This window comes from Amblyomma maculatum, chromosome 10, assembly GCF_055883805.1.
Source record: "Amblyomma maculatum isolate TAMU_Amacu chromosome 10, ASM5588380v1, whole genome shotgun sequence".
NCBI lineage: Eukaryota > Metazoa > Arthropoda > Arachnida > Ixodida > Ixodidae > Amblyomma > Amblyomma maculatum.
In genome coordinates this window covers 38,161,381-38,188,098 of record NC_139353.1, presented here as the reverse complement: position 1 = coordinate 38,188,098, position 26,718 = coordinate 38,161,381, and the positions used below count along the sequence as shown (strand labels likewise).

The 26,718-nt window shown below is 43.9% G+C and overlaps 1 protein-coding gene across 1 annotated transcript in view; it reads left to right on the top strand.

The window, feature by feature from the left end:
- The first annotated feature begins 17,862 nt into the window (after positions 1-17,862).
- LOC146176199 (uncharacterized) overlaps positions 17,863-26,718 on the top strand; it is a 31,000-nt gene continuing 22,144 nt past the window's right edge. Inside the window, exons 1-2 of the mRNA XM_084581275.1 lie at positions 17,863-18,122; positions 20,226-20,382. Coding sequence (XP_084437401.1) covers positions 17,908-18,122; positions 20,226-20,382 — 372 coding nt within the window. The 5' untranslated portion in view covers positions 17,863-17,907. The remainder of the gene's footprint in view (positions 18,123-20,225; positions 20,383-26,718) is intronic.

Below are 26,718 nucleotides of genomic sequence, written 5' to 3'. Positions count from 1 at the left end.
CGGCCATAGCGCGACGGGCACGCTAGCCATCGCAGGTGTTGCAGAGTTACAGACACAGATAAAGCGCATGGTGGGTTTGAAAGTGCACCCACCAGACTCGCGCACGGCTACACTGGCGGAGGATGTAGACGGAACAGGCGACTGTCGGGGGGGGGGGGGGGGGTAGTATGGCGATCATTTTGCAGAGAGCCCAAAAGGGGGACGAAATGGGTATGTGGGTGCGGATTCTGGCTGCAGTGTTCACACAGCCTTCAATAAGATGGTCAATAGTAGGGGCCAGACATTGCAAGACGTCCTATATTATAGAGACACGAGCGTCAAAAGCTTCGAGTTTAGTATTCACCAGTGACCTTCGGTGTAGTATACGGGAGAGAAAAAGCGACAGAATAGACTCTAGTTTAACGCATAGTGACCTGCGTTGGGTTCCGCAAGTTCAACCGTGTAATGGGGACATAACTGTCCATGTAAATTCACCATCAGATGTTTCTGTTGCTGCGCATTGCCCACAATGTATGTAATGCATTGACAGTTTAATGGTTGACCTCACATAATATGCTATGCTTTGTTCTTACCAAATATATATGTTTGTTTGGTCAGTGTGGTAGCCGAATCAAATTAACATTATGGACCTCAGATTTTGTCACCCTGAGTGAAGTGCTACTTTTTTGGCAGTGGAAAGAGTGGATATAGAAGGTAGTCAGAAGGGACATCCGGCTGTATGCCGATTACACGGAGCGCAGAGCAATGCCCGAGGATACGAGTAATGATATGAGCATGGCAATGAAGGAGCGCTGCACTTCCTCGCGCTAACTACATTTATTACTGTGCTCCGGCAAAGTACATGGAAAATTTAGGTTTATATATTTTGCTCGTTCTTCTTTCCTGCTTAAAGGTCTGTGTTGACAATTTTCACTCGTTTGAAATTAGACTCCCGATTAAATCAATTGGCCTGTGACTTTTATTTTTTGTATCTTGGGATGTTAAACTATCTTTTTAGTAACGTTGTTTATTGCCTCAAGGTTAAATGAATATGTAAAATCAAAAATCGAAAAGGGGTATTAAATGAAGGAAAAACCCCGACGGGTGAATATCTTCCTCATTATTTTGTGATTGCAGAAATGACACCGTGGACGTGGATATAAATACCCGTAATATAGGTTTGTAATTTTTTTATTTCCAAGATCTGTGCAATAGCCATACATTCCGGCGTAGTGCTTGCCGCTCGAGACAGATGGTTGAAGAAGTTGACCCTGATAAACGGCTCAGCGCTTGAGCAACTCGCGACGCGAGCCGCTTCACATCGACAGCAACGACTGCCAACGGCTGCTTCTTGCTCTTCTCTTGAGACACGCAGTTAGGCCTCTCGGTTTCAAGCTTCGCTACTCGGTTCTCCTCCACGAAAGGCTCAACTATGGGTACGCATGTGCCTCCGATTCCTTTTCATGCCGATCGCCGCGATCGAAGTGGCTTTTCCTGTTCAGCTTCTCCATGTTCATGGATATAGCTTTCTGCAGCGGAAATGGCTGCAGCGAGAGAGAGCTTTGCTATTACTGGAAAACCTGTCATTGCAGACCCAGCCTAGAAGTAATAAAGAGTGCGCAAGATAATATATATTCAATGCTACTCGCCAGTTGTGTTGCCCATACCAAGCTTATTGTGTAACCCCGGTTCTTCCGACTACTATACTCATTCGTTCACTTTACTGACATACAGAGCACATAGCTATATCGTGTGATAGCCACCGCGTTCTGAGATATATTCCGTCATTCGCTGAAGTTCTATTTCATGGCTATCAGATTGCCGCCTACATTAAAAACAGTGGAAAGAATCCTGTTCATTTCCTACTGTTACTAGCTGTGATAACTATAATGCTTTCTATCTAAAGAGGAATCTTGTCATCCGGTTACGCCTCAAAGTTCTGGTTATGTCTTTGCTATCCTGTTTTCTTTAGGAAGGTTGTCCCTTTGTACCATGTTGCAAATGCGGCCGAAGAGCGCTTGGACTCGTAATTACTTTATCTGTACTATGCTGAATATATTTGTTCCCATATTCTTAGCTATGGCGCCGCAAATAATTTTTCCATGCAGTGCCTCATCCTAACGCCCCGTGTGCCCTGCAGCATCCCTGTAGTTCTCTATTCCCCCAAATCTAGCTGCTGCACGTGTGACACAGCTTTAGTTTTGGTTTTCTGTCTTTGGGGTTTAGTCCTTGTGTACGTGGTACACATGGATCACGATCTGGAGTCGATCTGGAGCTCTACGTCGGTAACATCAGCTTAGTCATGAAGTGATTGAGCTTCACTTCATCAGAACCAATTTTGAACATCAGGGTTGGCTAAAAAGTGACGACGCCCGCATGTGCAATGTAGAGTTTCGCATCTGCATTCTTTTTATGGCGCTACCTATTGTCTAGAGTTACATTCACATACCAGCAGTTGGAGACCGGACAGGGATTGGTGCAGATGAAAACGACTTATTTACCCTTATTTACGTTATACCTTGCTGTATTTATCTTTTAGCATGTAGTTTTGTTGTCATTTTCACTGTGGTCAGGCGTTTGCAGACCATCACTACGACAGCTCCGCCTGCATTCCGTGTTTCATTTCCAACTCTCTCAGAGAAGCATTCGTGTGCTGCGCGACGTCAGTGCACGTTAAAGAGCCCCAGGCGGTCTAATGTTCTGGAGCCCTTCACTATGGCCTCTCCATAGCCTGAGTCGCTTTTGGACTTAGGCCTCACAAACCAAACCAAACCAAACCAGACCATCGTCCCCCCCCCCCCCCCCCCCCCCCCCGGTTCGTTTATTGTGCCCATCGATTATTTGGACAGCTTTTACGGCTTCTATTTTTGAAAGGAATATTTGATTATATTTTTCACGGAAATGGGCTGCGTTTAAATGGACGCGAAACGGAGAGTTTTTGATGGGCTTTGCGATGTCAGTGCATGATAGAGATGCTCAGGTGGTCGAAATTACTCAGCAGCCTTCCATTTGCGGCACATCTTTCTCTCTATCCGCTTTCACTCACACCTTCCTTTCTTTACGACGTGCTGCATGTGTCCACGTAGAAACGATGATAGATTCTGCGCCTTCCCACCTTGCAGCGGTGCTGCAGGGGATAGGGAGCGCGACTTCTGTGCCCAAGGATGCGGGATTGAATACTGGCCATGGCGGCTGCTTTTGAATAGAGGCGAAATTCCAGGCGCGCGGGTGCCTTGCGATATCAGTGGAAGTTAAAGAACCACAGGTGATCGAATTTCCGGAGCCCTCCAGTAGGACGTCTCTCATAGCCTTAGCAAGTTTGGGACGCTAAATCCGATGAACCAAGCTTGCGCGTTTCATTTCCTAAAATCCAATTTACATTTACGTTTACGGCTTAAGTTGCTACACTGCGGGCTTTGCATTTCTTGAAGACCTCGTTTGTCACAGTGTCCCTACAATTGTAAATTACATCCCATTGTAATCTCTCATAAGAAAGGCATACAGTCTTAAAATTTACTCAAGGGCCAATCGCTTCTTGCCTCTAAGACAATTCACTGATTCACAGACGACCGCGCATTCCCTGGGTACGAAGAAGCGAGATCAAATCCAAGCCGCGGCGCCCGCTTTTGATGAAGGTCAAAACCAGACACCCGTGTACAGTGCAGTGTAAATGTTCGTTAGAAAACACCCGATGGTCAAAATATACTCAGCTGTCTACTACGGCATCCGTCATAACCGGGTCGCTTTGATTGAAGTCCTAAACCCCCAGCTAAACTCAGGATGACCATTACAATGTTAACACCAACGAACTTTATGGGCCTATGGGATATGTGTTCATCTCATTTCATGGGTTCTAGAGTCGAAGCCTACTCCTCCCTCCCTCCAAAACAACATTTCTTTTGCAGCTGAATGCAGCTGTTGAACTTGGCGAGCAATCTTGGCGGCCATACAGACAGTGCTTGACATGTTTCTGAACTTTACCAAATGTTTTCTCCCGTCGTGAGTTTTACACGTGGCCTACGTTAACGACTGCGACAAAATCGGAATTTTTGCGACTCATTTTTTTAACAATCACCGTTTAAAATATCCGGAAAAAGATAGGGGACACAAGCTCCGGCATTAATGGTTAGACGGGATAACGTTGCACATACTGAAGTTTTTGTTTTGTTTTTGTCTTTATTTTTATGAATTTTTTCTTATGGCCTGCTGAGCGATGACGTTGACGTCAGCGGTAAGCCCGAACACCGCTTCCTAATGCTTGATGCGCCCCAGTGTACTTTAAGCGGAACGCGCTGTTTGCGTTCGCTGCGACGCCGGAAGGGGGGGGGGGGGGCTCTACCGTTTCACACACACAGAGGATATGTTTCACTGTTTTTTCTTTCAATCATTGTCGATTTTCGCGTTACAATGGACAACATCGCCGGCAGTGGCTTTTCTGCGACACGGAGCCGTAAGTTACGCTCGCGCTTAGAAGAGGCGTAGAAACTGAGCTGCATTTCTACACGTACAAATACTCACAGCACCCCAACTGCATAGATGTGAGGAACTACTACAACGGCTGTCTGTGCACTCACACAGTAATTGCACACATAGGTGCAGGTATTACGTTTCGTCCTCGATCTTTTTTAGCCTGAAGGAAAGAATAACAATACGCGCACAGAAGAAGAGGCAACTTTATGTTTGCAACGCCATGAATCGTGTGCTAATAGGTGTCGCTGCGACTACAAGAGTCTGATTGCGAAATCGCGGCACAGCAATAAGTACTTGCCGTTGTCAGATAGGAAGGGGACTTGGACTTGGCACCCGTGGGTACCGCGTCCCAGGATCACACATAATCCATCAGCCTATCATTCATCCGACGCTCCCGGCAAGGCCCCCTCCCCCTCCAAAAATGGGGGGGAGAGTTTTTTGTTTTGGGGCGAAGGTCCTACCCGGACAAGGGCCGCAACGCGCCAGGAAGGCGGTTACGGTCACGGGGCATCTGCCCCCTCCTCTGACTAGGAGCTCAGTTCCGCACAGTCGCATTGGCCTGGGAAGGCCCCACCGCATAACACACATGGCGCAACACTAACGCCCTTGGTCTCGCACAGCGGTGATGGTGACCGCTCATTGCGCCGCTTGCTTTTTGACAATTTACGAGTTTGTAATTACAACCAGCTGCCTAACAGGAATAGGCGAAAGTTAACTGCAGTAACTTCCATAACTTGCTCAACTATAATACATTTTAATACATTCTGTAATACATTTTACGAGCACGTAACCCTTTGGCATTACTGCACTGCAAAAATCAACTTTTTATTTGAAGTAGAGTATATTTATATTCTATTTGAGTGCTTTAGTGAAGCAGGTTTTATATCTTATTGCTTAAAATTGGCAGTAGCTCTCAGCTAGAGTAATCGTCATGACGTCTTGCAAGGCTAGGTTTGTTGCAATAGGGTCACAAAACATATGTTTCTAAGGGATGCTATAAAACTCGGATTTTCGAATGGGAGTAGCAAAATAATTATGCATGAGCGATGGGGGGAAGGAGTTGTGACTTAGTTTGTTGATCGTAAAAGAGCAATGAAAGACAAAGACTTCAGATTAAGACAGACTAACGGCCACTTGCATTCCACTGGCTTTGTTTTATGCCAGAAGCAAATCCTTATATTTCATTGACGTTTCACGATCTACATGATTAACAAGTTCGCCCATAAGATGTCATCATTGTGCCTACTATTTGGTTTCTTCGCAGGTGATGAACAATACTGGCAGTACAACGATTATAATTATGGGGCCGCAACGCCAGACTACTATCAGTATGGTACGTGAGAAATGGTACACTTCCCAGGTGCTGCTACACAAGTCAAATTCTAAATTCGCGGGATGGCGTAGATACCATGTTCCTTTTTTGTCTGGGTCGAGCCTGAAACAACCTTGCACAACCGCTCTCCAGACAAGCATGCAACGTCATACGTACTCCGTCGTGTGTTATATCCTGGCACATCCTACTGTCTGCTTCAGTCTCCAATTATATAAAAAAAAAAACATAAACCGGCATTTCGTTTACGCTTGGCCACGTGTCATATCTCCGCACAATGCAAGACGCCCAGTTGCAGTACTTATGAACGTTTCCGATCTGAACGTAAAGTTAATATTAATCGCTTTTTGATGTCCGCCGATGACGTTGCTGCGCCCGAACAGCGGATTTCTTAGACTGAAGAAGCACATTTTAGTTGGGTGTTTCGCCGAAATATGTTTAATATAAGAATGCGAGAAAGTTAAGAGGCTTTTACGGGTTAACGAGCTGTTACAAGACTTAACTGCTGGTCAACCCGGCAACTGTTGATTGCTTACAAAGCACATGCTCGATTATCAACAGATATTTTCCTGGCAGAACAGCGAAATGCGATCATTGCTATGCGTCTTCTCAAGCGGCAGCAAATACGCGGCTAAGGGCTACTACGTCGATGACACATAATCATTTCTGGGGCTGTTTGCTGACTTTTCGTCCAAAAATTGAAGTCCTAATTGCTTATCTCTGTTTCTACCCGCAGGTACTGATTACGGTACGTAAACATAACAACTACTGTTTAATCTGGCAACTGTTAAATTGTTTACAAAAACACAGGCTCGATTATCAACGGATATGCTTGTAGCAGAAGGGCTAAATGGAATCTTAACTACGCGCCTTCTCAAGCGGCATCAAACAGGCAGCTATCGACTACTACATCCATGATACATAGTCATTTCTAGGGCTGTTTGTTGATTTTTTCGTATAGAAGCTGAAGTCCTGATTGGCTCTTTTTCCATCCGCAGGTGCTGCATATGGTACGTCAACATTTGCATGATAGTCATTTCTAGGGATGTTGATTTTTTCGTATAAAGGCTGAAGTCCTGATTGCCTATCTCTGTTTCCATCCGCAGGTGCTGGATATGGTACGTAGACATTTGCAGAGTCGTGTTCCTCTTATCAAGCTAGTATTCAAGTCCCAATTTTGTGTCTGTTTTACTACCCACAGGCACTGGATACGCTACGCAGGATACCAAAGAAAGTAAGTATAATGCGTCCTCAGCCGTTCGCGAGACTTGCACACTCGCACAGTTTTCTTGTCTTCTGATGGTGTATGTCCTAAATGCATGCCTGATTCCTACTCGCAGGCGCTACGTACACGGCGCAGGGGACTACAACGGAGCGTAAGTATAAACAGGTACCGCCCGTCAGCGAATTCGCACTACTTAGCGACATGAACTGTCCTAGCCACGTATCCAAAAGCCAACTAATTGTCCAAGTCTGCCATACACCGAGCCAGTCAGGCCCTCCAATGTGCATCATCGTCAATTCCTATTGGACGCCATGTGGACACATATACAATGTCTATCGATGTGGCTAAAATTCATGAAAGCCTGGCTTTGATTACCCGAAAGTCGGCAGTGCATAGTTCGGAAGATACTCCGTCTTCATATTTTTTTTTGTATGTGTTCTTTAACTGACGTTATATCATTATTATAAGACTTCGATGTTCAACGGCGGGTGTTTGAAGCATAGTAGTCCGATGTAATTAGCTAACGGTATTTTTATGAAGCAAGAGAATGTTTGCGTTTCAGTAATCGGTGCTAAAGTGGCTACTTGAAATAACTGGGCTTCTTGTACGCAGCTCATACTGAACGTTAGAAATGCGTAAAAGCTAAAAATAACTTCACTATTTCCGTCATCGCTAATGCTCAAAGTTGACAGAGTAACATACTGAGTTCGTGAGTTGGCCTTACGAAAGATGCCCGTTGCAGTAACAAATGGTTCCTACATTTTGCACTCCTTAGACTGTTCTTGAACAACATTGTCTCCAGCTCCTTCAAAGAAACACATTTCAAAGACGGAAAGTTTGTTGCATACAGGTAGCTTCAATTTGCCCTATTAAGAGAAAAAAGTATTGAAAAGCTCGCAAAACATTTTTTTTCTATTATGCTATAACAATAAACATACCCCTCCGATAAAACAAATCTACACGGCTTTACTATTAATATGAGCAAAAATACATTTTTGTTACACTTTGCGATGAATCTGATAGAAAAGCATGGCGGAGATTTACGTTCTACATAAATCAGGCTATAACAAGCTAGAGCACCCGCCGCAGTGTTTACATCTAGCCTCCGTAATATCGGTTTGACAGGATACTCTCTTTGATGCCTCTGTACTTGCCCAGGTGACAGCAAGAGAGGGGCGCTGCTCAGTGGCGCAGCCATTTTGAGGACACGCAAATGTTGGACGTTTGTGTTGGGCTTTAAATCTCCGAATTATAGTGCTTTCACACTAACAGAAGCTAGTGTGGAGAATAAACCAGCTTGATTAACCTCGGTCTCCTTTGAATGTTGAGTGGGACCACACTGCGTTTGTCGTTCGAGTAAAAGCTAAAATACAGGATTATGTCTAAAGTGTGAGAAAAGTTGATGTATTTCTCTCGTAAATGTCAGTTTTCTGTATTTCTGTAGTACTTCCTCGTTTTAATTTACCATTTTTCTGTTGTACGTTTCTCTAGTTATAGTTCCGTAGTATTTTTCTATTGTCAGTACAGAAAATTCTACTGCGCAATTTTCTGTTGTCACAACAGGATAACCATCAAAAACTGCGCAGAAATACTGTCCTGAAAACGACACATTAGCTGTGCTTTTGCCGACTAACTATATTTACTTATAACCTGTTTAAACAAAAACAACTGCAGAAAATAGAAAATAAAATCGTTAAACTTGTGTCGTCCGTTCGTTGCTAGATAATTCATCATTATTTCATATTTACTTTTTTTTGCTTACTTCTTAGATTTATAATCACGAACACGGAGCTCAAGATAATAATTTAAGATTAAATATTGAACATAGAGGACAACTGAAACAAAAGCTCCCTGTACAGATCTTTAACTTCAATCATGTAATAAGCAAAATAAAAAAAAGCCGGCAAATCGTGAAAACGTGTTTAGTAACTAGGCGCCGAACATCGACAGCGCTCTCTGCCTTCAGAAACGCTCGATCCTAAGTCCTGCACAACAAACATTTTCCCCGCAATGCTTCCTTGGAAATGTGGAGCATTATATCGCGTTTACTTCCTTTGGGTTCCGGAGGAGCAGTGTAAGCCTTTCTTTCTTCGCTCTTAGCACCAAATTATGAAACATTAGCGCTAAAGAAGAACGCTCATTTTCTGTTGTGGCGATAGCAGGTTAAGTGAAATATCTATCACTCATTAACCAAGTGATATTTATTTGATAGAGAGCGGTGAAAATGGAGCTCCCTTAAGTAAAAGATCATATTTATTTTAAAACATAATACTGCATGGAAGTACAGCAAACAGATTTAATATACTTAGCAACGACAGCAGCTGCAGCTCTAGAGCCTCTGTCAACCTTCTTCATTGACAGGTTGGCTAATATTAAAAAGCAGGTATATTGCAAGTAAAAAGCTCTTTAAGATTTCATTATATGCTTCCAAGTAGGTATTATTTTCATACTAATAGAAATGGTGGTATAGGAATGAGGTGCTAAGATTCGGCAGGCCAAATTTTTGAAAGTTTAGCTTATAAATTTCTGATCAATGTAGACGATGGTGCACCATAACGCTCTCGGAGGATGCTGTAGAGAGAGCCACTGGCAAATAAAAACGCTGCGTCTTTACCGGCATATGACCCGACTGCGATAACAGGTCTCGTCCGCGGCTCGTTTTGCGGGTAGTCGTACACTTAGATGTACCATACCTTGAGACTCAATTAATTTCTAATCAGTTTCGCCTTCCCTTATCTGATTATTACTATTTATCATGCGCCTTCATCTACCAAATTATGTGAGGAATACACATAACATGGGATATAAAGCCCCCCACTTAAGCAAGCAGATTTTAATGACAATTGCTTTCAATTCTTCCCAGCCATTCACGTGAAGCTTGAAATTGCGAACTGGTCTGCTTCTGTTCGCTCGGAGCTGCTTGCATTCATTTTGTTATACGGGAATACTCAAAATCAGATTACAGACAATGCAATAGCAATTCGCGTGACTTGCCGGTTTTTACCGTTTTTATTTTACTTATTCAACCTGGTCATTTCATAGTCAAGACATTGTTCATTCAAAAGCCGTCACGAGATACAAGCAAGCGTTAGGTGCACAAAAAATGTACCTCTCGCACCTCGCACCTCGTCACCTCGTAGTCAATTTGATCAAAAACATGGAAACCCCGAACACTTAGATTGTGTGGCAAACGCAAATTGCCATCATTTCATTTTCTTTCTATTTTCTTTTTCTGATACCTGTCATGGATTCTTACCGAATTTGGCATTCGGCTCCTGCACGTATGTTCGTGGGTTTGATCCCTGCCATGGTGGCAGAATTGGGATGCAAACAAAATATAAAAATGGCAATGTACTGCGAAATTTTTCAGCCAATGAGCAACGACAGGCGATAAAATAATTCGTTCACAACGCATCCCTGCTGTGACGATTCTGCTCTCCTAAAACCCCACAACCCTGCGCCCTTTTTCTGCCAGTGGCACGTCGCAAAGGAATGAGATCAGATAAATTTAAGTTTTACTTTAAAGGCTAACACCATGGTATTCTTAAAGGAACACTTACGAGAATATTTAAGTTAGCAGAGCCCGATAGTGCGATATTTCGTAACATGCTGTCACTTGTGCGGCAGACAAATATGCATTTATTGATATATTGCGATAAGAAGTTGAGAAGTTGTTATCCCCACCGTTTGAAGTCCATCAGTTTACTCCAATAACGTAGTTGGGCGAAATGACGCCGTTCATGATGGTAATATAGATACCATGATTACTGGCCCGCGCCGAGCTGTGTGGTCTAGCAGCAGCCGAAATGAAAGCATCAAAGCTACTGCCGGCCTTTGCTTCGTGCTGTCGTCAACATAGTTTCGCTTGCACAAAGCCGTGCGCTGTGGCTCATCCGGTGGCAACATATGGTAACCCACCTCATCGGTAACGGTGGTGTCCCGCTGTAACACAGCACGGCCGTTCGGACAGCCAACAACGTCGAACAATCGGGTCGTTTTCATTGCAGCAGGTTGCACCTTGCAAAACTGCGCTTAACTGTTGATGATTAAAAAAGCAATATCGGCAACGCAGATTCATAGCTGATTGTTCTCGATCAAGAAGGTAACGACTTGTTGCCGTACGCGCTTGACTGTGAGCTGCGCCCACGGAAGCACAAAGCAGCGCGCGGTGGTCTAGCGTAAGGTAGACTGCGCTAAAGTCAACGAAAATGTGTCCCAGGTGCGCGGCGAAACATGATCTGCCAAGGAGCATTTAACCCTTTCAGCTGCCAAGATTCTCTTTACCTTGTCTCATTTAGGTGGCTTTTTCGCTGTTGTTTTCATGTGATAAAATCATGTTATGTTCGAGACAAAACGTACTACTCGACTCAAACATGCAACGTAATTCAAATTTGTCAGCCTCCGAGATTCATTGTGCATCACGTGACTCGTAGTTGCGAGCTTTTGCCACTTCGGCTGCGGCGGCGGTTCCTGGATTTCTATTCTTGCTCTTGTCTACCTTACTAGAACTTTGTATCTAGTAAGAGTGGCGTCTTTATAATCAGGAACATGTATTCTATCGATGCCAGCCCACATAACGTTTATGTTCAGTGTCCTTTTAACCTTTTCTTACAGAGGCAACCACTGGGTAAGTACTACGCACGGTTTCGCTCCTTTACCTTAAATTCGTGACGTGTTTAAGTAACGTAATTAACGAAACATTAGCTTGTAATACGGAGTTCATTTTCGGCATTCCAAATGGATTGAAGATAACCACAATTTAGGTATCGGCTCCATATAATCTCAAGGCTAACTATGTATCGCCATTTTGAAAAGGTAGTTGAAACAAAAAACAGTAATAAGTGCTGTACCCTTCAGGAGACTATAGTTGTTGAAGTTCCCTGGTATGCAATAATTTACCTCATAAAAAGACGTTTTCTTACATGGTATCAGCCTCACAGACTCAATCGCTTTAATTTTGCGTGCAGAGGACGTTCGCGGGCCAGATATATGCTGTGCTGCTTCCTCCTCATCTGCTGCCTCTGCCTTCTGGTGTCAGGGGTGGTTGCGTTTGCTTTTTATGGTAAATGTCTTTAAGTTAAACGCCACCGGATATATGAAATGAGGTTTACTGCGCAAAAGCATAAGTTGGCTAAAGAAGTCTAAATGACCCAGAAGATATCACGGCCCATCATATGTATCGGTATCAGTTCACTAGGTTCTTCCAGAGCAAGTCAACTGTAAACACGCTGTAAATGCATGTTGTCGAGGAAGTAAAAAAGGGCGGTAAAGAATTCAAATTGGATACAAGATTTGGTTGGTCTTTAAGTTGACTGTATAGCTGACAATACACGAATGTAGGGGCACTAGAATCACTTGAATACGCCGAGATGCTAGCCTTGCCAGGTGGACGTGATAAATGCGACAATATTGAAAGGGAAAACTAGGTTCTTGTTACGTCAGGTGCACATTGATTTAGACTAGAGGCGAAGCGCCCGCAGCGCTAAGCCAGTCAACGAATTTCTGTCCGAATATGTAAACTACGGAAACTCGATCAGCGTTCAAAGCTTAGCCGTAAACCTATTGCACTAAACGATGATACCATTGCAAAACACTCTTGGTGCGCATACCTACAGCTGCAACAGATATTTGAAAATTGTCTCTGTCTCCGCATCTTCAGTGTAAGCCGTTTGTAAACAGCTTATTCGTTCAAGTGCGTGACACAACGTTAGTGTCGCAGGATCTCTACAGCTTGAGAAATATGACCGGTCACTTCTTCTGCCACTGGAGATAACTGTGTCTCGGGCTTGGGCACATATGTAAACCGTCTCGCTATTGACTTCAAACGGCAACGACACATTTCCTGCGAAAAGCTATAGTATACAGTGCGCTCATGAGATACCACAGAAAGCATTGTGCTTCTGGACAGAGCTTTGTACACGTTGTTTTGCGCAATACGGGGTGACGGATTTCAGTTGATGAATGTACGTCTTTCAAACGTTCCATCCACGCTACAGTGACTCTTTTACTTCTGAGGTGAAATATTGTCTCCCCACCCCTGTTTCCCAATTCTTTCTTCTAGACATCGGTGGCGATAGAACCATCAACCCACATGAAACTACCGCCTTCGGAGAAGAGAAGATGGTAAGTGGACTCCCCGAACGTTCCGAATGATCTACACAAAGATCAGCATGGCAAGATTGCAATTTAAAACAACCTATTTCATCTCGCCCTTCAGTTCGCGCTTTATTTACATAGTTTATTGTTCCTGCTACACAACGTCAAGGTCACTATTTATTTTCTAGTTACAAGGCTGCCTTCAGATAATTCCTGATAGATGCCTTTTGACTGGAATTCAGTTAAATTCGATGCCCCAAGCCGTGTGAGAAGCGAGGCACGACTGAGAAGTGCACACTGGTACTGCTTTGTTCACCGTAGAGGGAATATCAAATATTGCTTCTGAAAAGCCCACCTGTCAACTGTCATTGCTAGTGCTCTAGAGGGCAGCATAGATGAAAAATTTTGAATACTTCTCACTCATGTCCGAGACTGGATCACGTTTAACACGAAAGCTTTATATGGTTCACGAGACACCCAGTCTGAGGCCAGACGTTGTCTGCAAAACGTCAACACCGAATGTGGTCCCAGTCATGTAACAAAAGGTGAGATATTATTGATGGAAACGAGCCCCTAAATTTATAATTATTGAAGCATAAAAATCAAAGTACTGTCAAGAACAAATAAAAACATGAAAAACAACTCATAACGAAGCAAGGCATGTCATTGTCTGCTTTTTGTCATCTCCACATGTAAGCCGACTGAAGTGCACCATTTAATTGTTTCATTTAAATTAGGGCTCACCTATTGCATGTTCATGACATTTTAAGGCTGCTTCCGAAGAACGAGCAACCAAGCCACCGGCCACCACTGCCCAGAATACCATTGGAACCCGTGTTTCCCCAGTGACGCCAGTGACGCCATTGACGCCAGTGACGCCAGTGACACCACCGAAGGAGCCAGTAACATTTGAAACGGGTGAGTTCATCTGGCCGAAGAATTGAGTGCAAATTACCGGGATTGCGGGTGAGGGCTAAAGCTGGAGCTTGAACGAGCACATAGACAATGAAGAGAATTGCACCTGAATGACAACTGCTTAAGTTAATTCCTTGCTCCTGCCGCCTTGCAAGCACTAGGTTGCCTTGATTGAACGCTAGGGGAGAGTCCAATTAACAGATATGGAAACATATTATAGGCGTAATATATTCTAGACACGCTTGAAATAATACAAGACTTTTGGTCTACGCAACGAAAGTCCATCATGCTGGTCGTTTAAGAATTATGCAATTGATTCCAAAGCAAAAGCAAAAAACGGCTTCTGTGACCTGGAAAGGAACAATTCGCCGGAATGAAAAACTGGTCATTTCTACAGTGGTAATGGTGGAACGTGTTCCATTCAACTCATAAGCGTACTGTACAGTTTTCGCTTATAAATTGTACAGATTTCTTAATACAGGAAATATAGCAAAATATAGCAGTCTAAATCTCAACTGAATTTAGGAATCACCTTTTGGGATGATTGATGTCACAGTACTTGTTAAAAATTAAAGGAGCACGGTAGTTTATCTTTCGCTTTGGACTGTCTCATGTCCCATCTGTTTTTAATTCACGATCTAGCAGGTCAACACACGCACACGCACGCACACGCACGCACACACACACACACACACACACACACACACACACACACACACACACACACACACACACACACACACACACACACACACACACACACACACACACACACACACACACACACACACACACACACACACACACACACACACACACACACACACACACACACACACACACACACACACACACACACACACACACACACACACACACACACACACACACACACACACACACACACACACACACACACACACACACACACACACACACACACACACACACACACACACACACACACACACACACACACACACACACACACACACACACACACACACACACACACACACACACACACACACACACACACACACACACACACACACACACACACACACACACACACACACACACACACACACACACACACACACACACACACACACACACACACACACACACACACACACACACACACACACACACACACACACACACACACACACACACACACACACACACACACACACACACACACACACACACACACACACACACACACACACACACACACACACACACACACACACACACACACACACACACACACACACACACACACACACACACACACACACACACACACACACACACACACACACACACACACACACACACACACACACACACACACACACACACACACACACACACACACACACACACACACACACACACACACACACACACACACACACACACACACACACACACACACACACACACACACACACACACACACACACACACACACACACACACACACACACACACACACACACACACACACACACACACACACACACACACACACACACACACACACACACACACACACACACACACACACACACACACACACACACACACACACACACACACACACACACACACACGCATATATTGTAGCGTGTGCAACCACTGCACATCGCGTGTCTCGTGCGCGGACTTAAAGAAGTGCCCCGTGGCGTTCGATTAAAAAAAGGCTGCAGTAAGTTTACTGTTGTCTCTCGGTGCTCTAGACCTACTCACCTGTGCCTTTTAGATCAACCCCCCATTAAAAATCAACCTTCTGGTTACGGGCATAAACGGCCACGTGACAATATATATATATATATATATATATATATATATATATATATATATATATATATATATATATAATGTATGTATGTATGTATGTGTGTGAAGGAAAGAAGCTAGCAGTCGGCGAGGCCAAGAAAAGCATTGTGAATTGTACTTTCTTTTTTTATTTTTACTTCGGTAACCGCATAAATTAGTAATGTAATCTGTTTAGGGGAAAGATAATCAAACACAAAGTAGAAGGAAAAACAACATGCCGAGGGGGGAAACCGAACCCACGACCTCCGAATATGGCATCCGGTGCTCTTCCAACTGAGCTAAATTGGCCGCTGTCCCACCTGCTACTTTCTTGGGCATTAATTTTGCCTATATACGAACCTTGAGAGTGTTCATCAGCATCACCCTCAACCATAGCGGTGGATGTGGAACGTACGTGCTGTGTTACCGCCAGCGTCACGTAGAACGTGATCACCTTCTACGTGATCCTTCCTCCTACTTTGTGTTTAATTATCTTTCCCCTAAACAGATTACATTACTAATTTATGTGATTACCAAAGTAAAAATTAAAAAGAAAGACATAACGTACTATCCCCGATGCTTTCCTTGACCTCGCCAACTTTTATATATGTATATTATATGTATATGCATATTATAGCAGGAAGACATAAAATATTTAGGTTATGAATGCTTTACAATATGAGAGCCTCAAAGGTGCTGTACTAAAAACATCCAACGTCAGCGTAGCCAGCATTACATTTTTGAGACAAGCATCGCATGAATGCATATGACAAGTGCAGTGTGCAGGTGAGTTATATGACTGTGTACTGATTTGTACTTTCAAACCGGACCATCGCAGGCCATCAGTATTTCAAGATATGCAATTTGTGAGCTCTTTTGCTATCAAAATAGCTACACAGTAATGCATACTTGTTTAAAAACATGTCCATGAAGTTGGGCGGCCTATTACATGTCTATACCGAGTGTAAGCACTCGGTTTAACACTATTCCCTTCACAACACTTTTCTGGTTTTCCCATAGCTTATTGCATCCGCAGCAATAAATAGAAAGTTTATTTATCGGGTAGCCTTTGTTTACTTTATTTGCATATTTTGGTGCACAGAGAGCAACTTCGCATCCAAACGTTATGGCGAGAGGTATCTTGTGGCAGGTAAAACATATAAAACTTATATCTCTTCTTTATAGTCTTTTGTCGGGGTGAGCGCGTTTTTTGAGAACACATCCTTTAAGAAAGTGTGGTTTGGGCAGTGTTACCAAAGCACGCTTTTGGATTTAGTAGGCTGTCGCACCTTCCATATTGAGTGTTCATTGTCTGTGAGAAGGCACTGGTGTCAACCTTCAAAATGCACATATAATAGCAGGCCATTGCACTGAGGTAGCGCCTGAGAAATAATAATTTGCTCTAGCGTGCTCCTTTAATTCACTTTTATACGCACATTTGCCTCACAAAACAATGACCGCAATGATCCTCCCCCTCCTCCCCCCAAAAAAACTGATCTCATAGCGCCATGCTTCAGAAGAGATAAGCTGGCAGCACAACCTGCCCTGGTACATTGCTGTGCGAAGCATATCCACGGTGACAACGAATCTTCCCGCCATTCAGTGCCACGGTGGACCAATGCCTTTTCTTGCAGATTGAAGTACTGGTTGGCATCTTTAAGCTTTAAAGCCTACTGCAATGCACAGTTGATGTATTTTATATGTTTAATATGGAAGCATTTTACACCACTCAATTCAAATGCATAATAATTAGTGTATAAAGTTGGTCTATATGTAGCACATAATTTCTCTCATATTTTGTGGTTTTTGTGGCTTCAAGGCATAAAAGCGGTTTAAACACCATCTAATGAGTTTGTATAGAAACATCTATCGTTAAAAATCGCCGATAGTTTTTGTAATCATGAGCCTCACTACTATATTTATCGCAAAAGCACCTGCAGCTAGTTCTACGACCACGACGACAACTACCACGACAACGACAACTACCACGACAACGACGACGACGACGACGACAACAACGACTACGACGACCACGACGACCACGCCGACACCAAGGAAGTCAATGGCACCCCCGCCTCTGTTGTGTTCGGTGGGGGCAACGGCGGCGATACGTCTGCTGTACCCACCGGACGGGGCGTGCGACATCCTTATCTATACGCACGTGAAGGTGGTCGACGGGAACATACAACCTGTGATCGTGGACGTGAGCTTCATGACATTCCGGAACGAATGCAAGGTCTACAAGGACACCACCTGCGGCCTTTCCTTCGATGTCCGGTTTGTGTTAACAGTTTTAAACTCATAATTTAAATATGCGGGTTGTGATTTGTCATGGAATCCTTTTAGAGAAGCTCTCAAATATTGAGTGGTTGCGTTTAAATTTGGTCGGTAAATCTCGTATGTTTAAAATGATGTTTAATATTTCAATGGTAAGAATATTGGCGCAAACGCAAAAGGGACAAAACACTGCTGCGTGAATGGACATCTGAGCGGTAAGATAAAGTGTTCTTGTCCAGATGAGCATTGTTCTTTACAGAACGGTTCAGTGTCTAGAAATTTCCGCTTAAGTCTTATGACAAGTAACAGGAGATAGTGGATTAAAGTAGCCTCCTTTCCTGAGAGCTGCGGTAGGCCTCACACGGCTTCCGGTCCCTCTGATCAACCAATTTTTTAAAATTGGGTAATTTATCTGACGCATCGTTTTACTCAGAAAAGAGGGCAAAAAAGATTGCAATGCACAACAAGCAGAACTAAAGTTTCGCGTTCGCTGTTTCTTAGTTTCATTTATGTATTCTGATCACCTGGTTCATATAGCAATGTCTACAAGAAAGCTGTATCCCACATACCACTCAGTTCAATTACATCCAGCTTGTTTATATTACCATGCGTATAACTGATGTTAAGGCTTTTCGGTGCGAATAAATTTCTAGCCTATAATTTTTTTCTCGCTAGCAACAAATTAAACTTCCTAAATATTTAACAATGCATATATATTTACTAAAGACAATTGCCATATATGATAGCTTGACCCATCGTCCGGACACAAGTTTTGTGATATTTAGCTCTTGGACATTGCTCAGTAATACAGGTTGAGCAGAGTTGGTTTATTGATCAAGGTGCCTTCGGGTGGTTCACACGCAACCTTAACCGTTATGAAAATACTGCCGGAAACATTTTGGTGCTCACCAGGTGAAAGGGAGTAGGCTCAAAAAGTCGCCCTCTTCGGAGCACTTGTTTTAAGCGAAAAGGGCGGCGTTGTAATAGCTTTAATTAAGGGATGACAACTGTGAAATACGCGCGTAAACTGAAATTGGCTTGTGAAATAATCTCTAAGCGATGACAAGTTCATTTCGTTATAACCATGTCTAAAGTGAACAGAATCGTGGGACCACTCCTTTTAGGAAGGAATTCTTAAACACACTCAAATCTCTCACAAGCCGCATGCTTCATCCACATGTGTAATAAGTGTAAATATTCACTCATAATGACATCGTGGTTAATGAAAGGTCAATAAATTATACTGAATAATTGATTCTGTAGAAATAGGAGTACATATTTGTGCTACACATTTCGTAATGAAGTCTTAAATAAGGGAAGTATCCGAAATCACCCTTTCCTTCTCGAATAAAAAATTTTTTCGAAGTGTATCCTTTTTCAATAAATATTATGAGGCTATTTATGGGTCGAAAGGATTCAAAGCTGAGAAAGTTTTCAACATTTCCCTCCCGCGAAACGAATGTCATAAAAAAAAAAAAACATCTGTACATGCAAAACACTAGAGCACACCTTATAACATATTAAACTAGGTTAAAAACGTGAGAACGCGTTTAAAATACACATTAGTGAATCCCAACTGGTCGCAATTGTCATGAGCCCACCACGATTTTTTGATGTCGTTCTAGCTTTAGGTATGTGAATATAGCATATTGAATTTATTATGTATATTACCTTTTTACAATTTGAATTGCTGAGCGTATTGGCATTTAATTATCGTCTGTCGAAGTTATCAAAATAAGCTTTTGCAACTATTTTAACGTTGGACACAATTAAAGTAACATATCCTGACACTGCCGTTGAAGACACAACGAAGTTCTAGATATACTTTATAGCAGCATCTTTGTGATGAGAAAGATAGAAAAAGTGTAAAGAAATGTTTTCAAACATTAAAAGTTATTATAGCAAAAGCAGTTCCAGGTACTGAGGAGGCAAAATGCTTGCCGCGTTTACTACTTAACATTTTGACCTAAATTTGGTCACTTGACTACCATTTCGGCGATAAAGATGTTAGAACTCTTCTAAGACTATCCAGATCAATAAACGTGAAACTAGGCGTTTGGAGACGTTCACTCGCTCAGAATGTTCTTATTTCTTTACGCGCAGTTTTGTATTCACTGATATGTTTGGCCAAACGACTACGAGGGACCTGCTGTTGGAGTGGAAAACCTCGGGCAGGATCCACCACTACTCCATCATGAACGTTTATGGAGAGAAGGAGGAAGCCACAAGCTACGCCCATGAGGCAACCTCTATTTTCAAGGTAAGCAAGGAGAGTATCGGTATGAACAGCAGCATTCGCGCTTTTTTTTATGACATAGGCATTACGAAGATTTTGTCGATCTTAGTCGCCTCATCAACTGTTTTATCCTACTAGTTACTCTCCTCATGAGCTGCGTATCAAATTCTAATCAGTCTTTTTTAGATAATAGGATGCGGAATGAAATTTATCAAGATTCGCAGATTTTAGCCCGAACACGGAAAATTCGGGTGCTCGTGGTGGTGAGATTTTCGGAATGAATGTGGGTACAGATGTTGCTAATATCGACACTCAAGATTCATTCCTCCTCCTGGAAGAATTTCAGCATCAGCTCTGTATATTTTTGTACAGGGAACGTTCAGCAGTCCAGTGACATTTAACGAGTACTGCACACAATGAATGGTGTGCTACGTGGGGAAGGAACGTTCCGCAGTCCAGTGACATTTAACGAGTACTGCACACAGTGAAAAGTGTGCTACGTGGGGAAGGATGTCGAAATGTATTGTGTACAATGCATTACTGCTGCCACATTGCCATGAAGCCTTTCGATCAGTGTTAAATTTTCTGTGCCAGAAAAAAGCCTTAACCCGAATTTTAGCACAGTGTTTTAGAGTAAGACATTCTCGCGAGCATCACAGACTCAGTTGAGGGCGCCATATGGAAGCATTGATAATAACGATATGAGTAAAAACATTTTTCTCTCCCACATCCCAGTCGGAAAAAACTACAGAACATTTTGTAATGTTACAACAGAATTTCTGTGCGGTTTTTGACGGGAAACCTGTTGTGACAACAGAACATTCTGTAGTAACATTGTAAATTTCTGTGGTTACAACAGAAAAGTGCTAGAGAACTACAGACAACAAAAATGTACTTCAGAAAAACTACACAAATACAGAAAAGTACTACAGAACTACAGAAAAATCTGATGGTTACGACAGAACTACAGGATATTTTGTCGTATGTTTGACAGAGTTCTGTAGTTTTTTCGACTGGGATATACTACTTGCAGAAGTAAAGGCAGGCTAAACTGCTTTTGAAAATTGTGTTGCTGTCACCGCCGAGACGGATTCACAAATGTCGATTAGTATTGCAGCTGTTGGCCTAGATTGAAATATATTTTGTGTTTGATATCCGAGGATAAAAGGGTAGCTTTCTTGTTTCTCTCTTTGATGACACTTTCAGACCTTCCACCTCATTTTCAAGCTCTAAGCGTGCGTCCTGTGGTTAAAAAATCCGCCAAAAGAACTTCCTGCCTGAAACAGGACATAACTTCACAGCGAGAAACAATGAAGAGGAAAAAACTGAGCAGTACAATATACCATAAGATAAAGCAAAGCCTGTTAAAACAAAAAAAAAAGACAACACATATCTCGAAAAAGCAGCGCGACAGAAAAAGACCAGGCAAAGAAATACCACAATGAAAAAAGAAACCACAAAGTTGCTCAAATGTTGCTGATAGCAGAAGCAGTGATGATGTACTGATCGCTTGCTTCATATTTATTATCTTTTATGTATTATGAAAGGATATGCCTGCACTACTTTGACGCATTCGGTTGCACTGTGTGATCCACCTTGGTGGTTTGATTTTCGGTCATTGGTTTTCTCTCTATGGCGGAGCTCAATTTTCTGTTTACCGCCCAGTGCCGGATAGTTTAAGCTGAGAAACGAGGATTAGCCGTGCGAACCGAGACATTAGGTGATACAAAACATGAATGCGCTGTTTGGTATTTGAGAAAACCGTTATATAATGTTTTGGAAAACTATAAATATTTGTTGTAGAGCGCAGGTATGACACACCGAAAAGATGTTTCTCAAATGCTATGTCACTCAGCCTAACCTAGACAAACGACGCCGCTAGCGCGTAGGATCTGTGCTAGCCTTTACTTTATGGCTAGCTAATTCAATCAATCAATCAATCAGTCAGTTTATTTTCAACACCAATAGCGTTAAAGAGCCGCAGACAAAAAGCATCAACATGGGCTTTACGGAGTCCGCAGCCCCATGTACATGGCAACATACAGCAAGCACAGCTTCACAACAATAATACAGGATCATACAGTTTTACACATATAATAAATTACAAAGTATCAAATATTTCAAGAAAAACGGGAACAGATATTTCAAGATTTGTTCAGCATAATTAGTGTACGGGCGAGGAATTTCTCATTGTTGAATTTGGTGAGTGTTGCGTGTGCACACTTTATGAGATACATTTGCGACACTACTAAGAAGATTGTTATTTCTTTTATTACATGCCTCATAAAGCTTAATTAACATTATTCTGTAAATTTCAAAGATACTTGCATGATGTAATTCTGCAAAAATATCGTTTGTGTGGCTGTCATGAGGAATGCTCATGATTATTCGAGATGGCTTTTTCTGCAATTTTTAAAGCTTTGTAATGTTCGTGTTTGTGGTAGTACCCCACAGCAAATGACAGTAGTGTATGTTTGACAGAAATAAACATGTGTACAATAACAGTTTGATACTCTTTGTTGAACACGATCACTATTTAGAAAGGATGCCAGTTATACGAGAGATTTTAGAGATGAAAAAATCAGTTTGCTCGTTTTATCACATATGCCCTTCAAACAATAAACAAAGGCATTTGGCAATGGGTACAAAGGGGATATTTGAATTAGTTATTACCAATGAATCCTAGGGCTGCGTAAAAAAATTGTATCATGGTATTTTTGGCTTAGTGATTGACGAGTGATTGGTGTGGGATAGACGAAGAGAGTTAGCGAAATATTGTAACTGAATATACTGTAAGCACTGTGAGTGACCTTCATCTTCATCTCAGCGTAATCATCATCGGTCTTCGGGTCGTGCGAAGAAGACGAAGTGTTGCTAAGCTGTGGCTAGTCGGTAGCTGCTGCTTCGGCCTACCTGAAGTAAAAAGGTGAATTTGCTGGTGCGTTCTTCTGCCTCACAAGTGGTGGAAGTGACTCCTGATCCCAGCGTCCTCAACGCGGCACCCCCTGGAGCTCCGTTCCGGTCGTGTTCTTGGCGGCACATCAACCGCCATGGCGCAGTCACATCCCCCTGCTCTCACCGTTCCGGCGCCTGTAGCTACCGATGGGCATCCCACGGCTGCCCATGCCACCTCTGCACCACTGACGTCCCAAGGTGCACTTGCTCAGCACCATTTGACCCACCCAACTTGGTCAGTTACCTCACGTCAGCGCGACCCTCCGGTTTTCGCCGGTCTCCGCGGTGACGACGTCGAAGACTGGCTACAGCAGTACGATAGGGTGAGCGCTTTTAACGGTTGGGACGCTTCTATGAAGCTACTCAACGTCTCATTCTACCTGAGTGACGTGGCTAAGACGTGGTTCCTCAACCATGAGGACGCCATTCCTGACTGGCCTCAATTCACGACACAGATCCGCCAGATATTTGGAACTGTTGGTGCTGGTCCGGCCTCTTTTCAAAAGAAGCTAGAGACCCGTGTGCAGCTTCCAGGAGAGACATACACATCCTACATTGAGGACGTACTCGCCCTTTGCCGGCGAGTTAACAATGGCATGGTCGAGGCTGAACGTGTCGGACATATTTTAAAAGGAATTGGCTCTTTTGCCTACGCAGCTCTAGCTGCCCAAAATCCCGTCACGGTGGCAGACATTCGTGCCACTTGCCAGCGACTTGACTATCTACAGTCGCGCCGCCTCAACAACACCTGGGATCCGAGCCAAATTCCCGAAACTGATCTGCGCACCATCATACGATCTATAATACGGGAAGAGCTCCACAATGATATTTCGTCGGTTCCTGCCTTCTCACGCCCACCTGCTCAATCTACTGGGTTGCGTGGCATTATCAAGGAGGAGCTTACTTCACTCAATCGTCCCATGGCTACAGAACCACCAGCTCCGACGTATGCTCCGAACGTTCCGACGTATGCTGAAGTCACTGCGGCTCCTCCTCCTTGTCCTCCTGTCCATCACGCGCCTGTCCCACCCAGCCTCGCCGCCCTGTCCCCGCGACCACCGGTGTATGGTAATTGGCGGCCTCTCCCACCTCGTCCAGTATGTTTCTACTGCGGAATCCGCGGCCATGTAACACGCGTTTGTCGCCGACGACTGCGAGATGAGCGTGCGAGCTATGGGTACGTTCGACGTGACGACGCCTACCAGCTTCCTCCTCGCCAGTACTACACCGATAATGACCTCCGTCCCTCTTCCTCCCCGTCGACTTCTCCTGACCGGTCTAGGACAGCACGGCCATCGCGTCGTCGCTCCCCGTCACCCTTTCGCCGGACTTCGTCGCCCCTTCGCCCTCCATCTTCAGCTTCTGCCCGCCAAACGGAAAACTAACCTGTGCAGTTTCCGGAGGTAAAACTGCACCGCCTGTCGTCTCTCCAATTCCTCCTCTGCTCCCATCAAACATGTTGACTGTATTCCTTGAGGGACATGAACTGGAAGCTTTAATTGATACCGGCGCCGCTATTTCTATTATGAAACTTGACTTGTGTTTAAAACTGCGAAAGGTGCGCACACCTTATACCGGTCCTCCTTTACGTGCTGCAAATGGACAGAATATTAACCCTTGTGGAGCGTGTACAGCCCGAGTCACCATTGATGGCATCTTACACTTCATTGAGTTTGCTGTCCTATCCTCCTGTGTCCATCAACTCATCTTCGGCTGGGATTTCCTCCAAAACGCCTCAGCAGTCATTACGTGTTCCCCTCCCACTATTGAAGTCACTGAATGCAACATTCTTGCCGATAGAGAACCACTTTCTTCCCGTGTAGTTATGCTTGCCGATCACGTCCTCTATCCGGGCAACGAAGATATTCTATCTGTGACTTCTGACGCCGTCACCGATGGCGACGTCCTGATTACACCCAGCCCTCGTCTCCTGTCAAGAGGTATTATCATCATCGTGTCCCTTCTTTGCTTCTCCAGCGGTTCTTCTCTTCTCGCCGCATTCAACACCACATCAGAGCCCATTCTTCTGCGACGCGACTCTACTGTTGCATCAATTGCTTCCGCCCAGCCTGTCACACTTCTTCCCATTTCCACCTCCGATCGCTCTGATTCATCCCCTGCCTCGCTCAGTGCAGCACTTCGCCACACGATCAGCACCGACCTGACAACAGACCAGACAGACGCATTGCTCGCTGTATTGAACAAGCACGCAGACTCGTTCGACGTCAATTCCGGCACACTGGGTCAAACCGCTGCAGCAACGCATCGCATACTCACCGACGGATCAAGCATAGTTAGACGCCGGCCTTATCGTGTTTCCCCAACCGAGCGCAAAGTTATTCAGGAAAATGTTGCTGACATGCTTGCACGCAACATCATACGCCCATCGTCTAGTTCCTGGTCATCGCCTGTTGTGCTAGTGCAAAAAAAGACGGTTCGGTTCGTTTTTGTGTAGATTACCGTGCTCTAAACAGAATAACTCGTAAGGATGTGTATCCCCTCCCTCGAATTGACGACGCCCTCGATTGTTTGCAAGGTGCCCAATTTTTCTCCAGCCTTGACTTAAGATCAGGCTACTGGCAGATCCCCATGAATGAAGATGATAAAGAGAAGACCGCCTTTGCAACACCGGACGGTTTATACGAATTCAATGTAATGCCTTTTGGACTCTGCAACGCTCCTGCTACATTCGAGCGTATGATTGACACAGTTCTCCGCGGCCTCAAATGGAAAACATGTCTCTGTTACTTAGATGACATCGTCATTTTTTCTTCGTCATTTCCTGATCACCTTACTCGTCTCGATGAAGTTTTGACAGCACTTTCCAGCGCTGGCCTACAGCTAAACACGAAGAAATGCCGTTTTGCATCAAAATCCATTAAAGTTCTTGGCCATCTCGTAAGCAGCGAAGGAATTAAGCCTGACCCTGAAAAAATCGCTGCTGCGCTGCACTTTCCCCGTCCAACTCGGGTCAAAGATCTCCGCAGTTTCCTCGGCTTGGCATCATACTTCCGCAGATTCATCCGCAATTTCGCCTCTATTGCCTCACCTTTACATGCGCTTCTTCACAACGACACGCCTTTCATCTGGTCTCCTGCTTGCGAAGAAGCATTTGAAACTCTGAAGCGTGCTCTGACTTCGGGTCCCGTCCTCTGCCATTTTGATGATAAAGCACCGACAATTTTGCACACCGACGCCAGTAGCCATGGCATTGGCGCTGTCCTTCTGCAACGCCAAAACACCTCTACAGAAAATGTTGTTGCCTATGCGAGCCGAACTCTGACTTCTGCGGAACAAAACTACACTATTACCGAACAAGAATGTCTCGCCGTCGTCTGGGCTGTTCAGAAGTTTCGTCCTTACCTGTACGGCCGTCACTTCACAGTCGTCACTGACCACCACGCC